The sequence below is a fragment of the Quercus lobata genome, chromosome 11, assembly GCF_001633185.2.
Source record: "Quercus lobata isolate SW786 chromosome 11, ValleyOak3.0 Primary Assembly, whole genome shotgun sequence".
In the NCBI taxonomy this organism is placed as follows: Eukaryota; Viridiplantae; Streptophyta; class Magnoliopsida; order Fagales; family Fagaceae; genus Quercus; species Quercus lobata.
Window position 1 is genome coordinate 27,584,097 of NC_044914.1, and position 3,927 is coordinate 27,588,023.

At 36.0% G+C, this 3,927-nt stretch overlaps 1 protein-coding gene across 1 annotated transcript; it reads left to right on the top strand.

Annotated features, from left to right (window-relative positions):
- Window positions 1–688: 688 nt before the first annotated feature.
- On the top strand, window positions 689–2,945 carry LOC115969318 (peptide methionine sulfoxide reductase B5-like). Its single transcript, XM_031088942.1, has 3 exons — window positions 689–1,095; window positions 2,374–2,530; window positions 2,644–2,945. Exons 1-3 carry the CDS (start codon window positions 770–772, stop codon window positions 2,806–2,808), a joined length of 648 nt encoding a protein of 215 aa, XP_030944802.1. The 5' UTR covers window positions 689–769; the 3' UTR covers window positions 2,809–2,945.
- The last annotated feature ends 982 nt before the right edge of the window (window positions 2,946–3,927 follow it).

Below are 3,927 nucleotides of genomic sequence, written 5' to 3' on the forward strand. Positions count from 1 at the left end.
CGAAGGTCAACATTTACTAGTTCTTGTGAATAAATCTCTATGAAATTTTCTAAGTGTTGGGGGTCATCTAGGTGCTTGCCTCATGGACGACCCATATGCTCTTGGACGACCATTTTGCTAGGTACAGCCATTCTTGCCTTCTTGGTTTGGACAACCCTCATGGACGAATGAGAGTTAAATTTTCAATACATCATTAGTTTCAACCTATAGTATCTACTTATAATAATAAATTTTTATCATCAAGAAATTACTAATTAATGAATTATCATTTATCAACTTAAAATGTTTCCATAAACCTTGAAGACGTTTTTGTAATTTTCTAAAAAATCGAAGGTCAACATTGGCTTGTTTGGTCTCACATCTCAAACTCACATTTTAACATTTTAAACAACATTACATACATTTCCATATACTTTTTCATCCACATATATTTCAAAAAACTACAAAAATCACATTTTCAAACTCCTCTACAAAATTACCCTTATAGTCTGTAATTCTGTATTCTCAAATTCCCAAGAGCTGTGTGCGTTTATTTCTCCAAAAAAAAAAAAATCCCAATCACTGTTGCCAGTTGTACTTAGCAGATCTGAACCGTTAGTGAACAACACGAACTACACACAATCGTAAGGCCAAGAATAGCTCCTACATTGTAGCGAAAAAATGAAAACAGCGTGGACATTATTATCTAATAATAATAACCTCGTAATAACCTGAACTGTGGAACTGGTCTAAGTACAAACTCCATTCACCGACTCTGGATTTTTCTCAAATGGGCTATCAAATCCTGAGAACACCACCTCTCTCTTCCTCCAAAACCTTAATCTTTTCTAAGCTCGTTTCTCCACCAACCCTTGCTCCCACCTCTCTCTTCAAAACCCATTTCAGACCCTTTGTTTCAAAACCCATTGTTACTGTTCCCAATTCTGCAACTGGGTTTGGTGGTGCATCGTTTCAGTTTCAGCAGAGTAACCGTAGCTTTCGTGGTGGGGTTGTAGCCATGGCTGCTGCACCTGGGTCGTTCCAGAAATCGGAGGAGGAGTGGCAGGCCGTACTCTCGCCTGAGCAGTTTCGGATTCTGAGGCAAAAGGGCACCGAGTAAGTGACACTCAAATGAGTCTTGTGTTTAAGCAACATTTTTTGCATTGTTTAATGTTTTGAGTTTTTGTGAATTATGGGTTTTGTTTGATTGTTCTGTGTTTGTTACAATTTGAAGACTTGTAGAGCTAAAATTTGGGATTTGGGTTAGAAGAGTTTAGTATGTTTGTGATAATGTTGGGAGTCTTTGAGAAGTGAAGACATCTGGGTTAATATGTTTGAGAAAGTGCAATGATAGAATTGGGGCTATTGGTAATTTTTTTTGTTTGTAGAATTGAGGGTATTGGTGAATCAAACGAATGGGTCGTTTGTTGTTGTTGTTGTTGTTGTCCTTTAAAGTTTATGGGTCTCTTTGCGAGGTGGTTATTCCTTTGTTGGATTCAGATGATGCCAATTTGGGTGAAACTTGTGCTTTTTAATAATAATTTTGAAACCACATATTTGCAAAGTATAGCTTTTTAAAATATGGTACAACTTTTTTCAAATAGCCCATTTTCAAATAGTTGAAAAAATAAGCTGTACCAAATGGGTACAGCATGTACTTGCCTCTGGATGCTGCGGTAAGACCCCTAGCAAGTCTGAACCTTGTGCCTTAAAAGCCGAGAATCTTAGAGAGACTAGCTTTAGCCTCTGGCTATTTTTACTACCTGAGGTTTTAGCCTAGCAGATGCCTTAAAATCCATGACCTCATCCTTCACCTTGTGCATACTAGGGGAGGAGGTACCAAGCTCATTGGCTTAGGTAGGCATGGTATAATCAAAGACAAGGCTTAAGTATTATACACAAGAAGACATATCTGTTAAGGGATTATGGTTTCTCATCCCATGTGTAACCACTTTAGCTTTTGCTTCATATATGCCGCTAAGGCCCCAGGCAAAATGCAAGACTGATGATGAGATGTAAGTTCATTGCGCCGCATCTGAACCTTCTTCCCTAAATAAAGTAGCCTTTTAAGCTTTTGGCCAATTTTAGTAAGTGTATCTCTGAGGTTTAGCTTATTACTGCTTGTAATAGATGTTAGAAAGATAGAAGAAAGAGTTGAATTTTGAGATACTCTAGATGTTTTGAATTGGTTTCTTTTAATGTAATAATTCAATGGAACACAAATCCAATATATGCATTGGCAATATGCTCCAACTTGGTAACATATTCTGATTACATTGATAAGATGTACCCCATCATACAATCTGACAAATGTTTCAGAAGAAGCTTTAGTCTTGTTTGTCAAAGAGTTGTATGTAATTCTTGACAATTTGACACTGCCTGGGAGCTATACAGATATCCAGGCACGGGAGAATATGACAAGTTCTTTGGGGAGGGAGTTTATCAGTGTGCAGGATGCGGAACTCCTCTCTATAGGTCCACAACCAAATTCAACTCTGGTTGTGGTTGGCCAGCTTTCTATGAAGGTCTTCCTGGAGCCATAAATCGCAATGTAGCTTCCCATTCTCTTGTTATTTATTTCCCCACTTTTTTCTCACGTTAATCTTTAAGTTCTTCTAAATCTTCAGTTTGATCAATTTATTAACAAGACCTTAATGTAATCAGCCGGACCCAGATGGCATGAGGATTGAAATTACATGTGCAGCTTGTGGAGGGCATCTAGGCCATGTATTTAAAGGGGAAGGCTTCCCAACACCCACAGATGAACGCCATTGTGTCAATAGCATATCACTCAAGTTTGCTCCAGCAAATTCTTATGCTTCCCAGTGAAGTCTATTCTAATGTTATGTTCATTCTGTTGTAAATGAGTTTAACAAAATAAAAGACTAATGCTGCCACACTTGAGTTGAATGCTATCGTAACTCCTTAATATGCATCTTACACTATATTTGTTGTTGTGTGGCTAAGTGCCTTGTATCTAGAGAGAAGGCTTTACCTGCTTATAATAGGAGAAGGGATTTTGAAATCAGAGAATGTTGATGTTGTTTGATGAGCACAAACATACTGATGTTTTGAGTCTTTTGACTTTTGGGTAACCGCCACCATTTGTTTTGTATTTGGTATCTGTTTCATCCTTCATTTGTTATTGCATTCTGTGTATTTCGTATTATGTCTTAGATTCGGTAGATTTTTTTGGAGTTCCCTCTTCATTATTTCTGAATGTTTGGCCTTAAGTTGGTAGAAGTCGAAACTTTTTAAGAGATATTATTGCTGTTTGATGAGTATTGACTATTAGAAGCCAAAAGACTGATTTTAGAACTAAGTATGGATGGTTTCTAGCAAATTCTCATCTTGTAACTTAATTTCTAAACCAAAATTAAGCAATGCAGATAGTTATTTAATGTGTTTGAAGTTACATCTTATATTTTTAATTTCTTCTATATTGTTATAGCCAAAAATTATATAATTGATTTTTTTATTTATTTATTGTAGTCATCATTTTATTTAATAAAATTTCAAGGCTTTCTTTAATTTCCCCTTTATTTAATATCCCAAGCAGATTATCCATCATAACTCATAAGAGTTGCAATCAAGGATCCAAATAGTCTATTTGCAGTCCATTGATTATACAATATAGGATACTAGGGTTCAAACCTCTCACCTGTTGGAACTATCAAATTATCACCCAAAAAAGAAAAGCATAGAACCGTTGTAACTATCAAATTATCACCAAAAAATAGAACAGCATAGAACTGCATAAGGAATAAAGTAGGAGCTGCATATAAAGATCAATTCTCTGGGGTACTTCTTGGTCCATGCAAAAATTTAGCCTTTCGAAAAAATTCTTGTGCATGCAAATTCTATAGGGTCTTTATAGTGAACATCTTTGGCTATAAACTGCTAAACTCCTCTTATTCTTTTACTTATTTATTTAATAAAATCTTATTC

Excerpts from the sequence above, each read along its gene's own strand:
- LOC115969318 (XM_031088942.1), top strand. The coding sequence starts at position 770 with ATGGGCTATCAAATCCTGAGAACACCACCTCTCTCTTCCTCCAAAACC. Across the intron at positions 1,096-2,373 it reads CTGAGGCAAAAGGGCACCGA|ATATCCAGGCACGGGAGAAT; the intron begins GTAAGTGACACT and ends GGAGCTATACAG. Across the intron at positions 2,531-2,643 it reads CTGGAGCCATAAATCGCAAT|CCGGACCCAGATGGCATGAG; the intron begins GTAGCTTCCCAT and ends TAATGTAATCAG.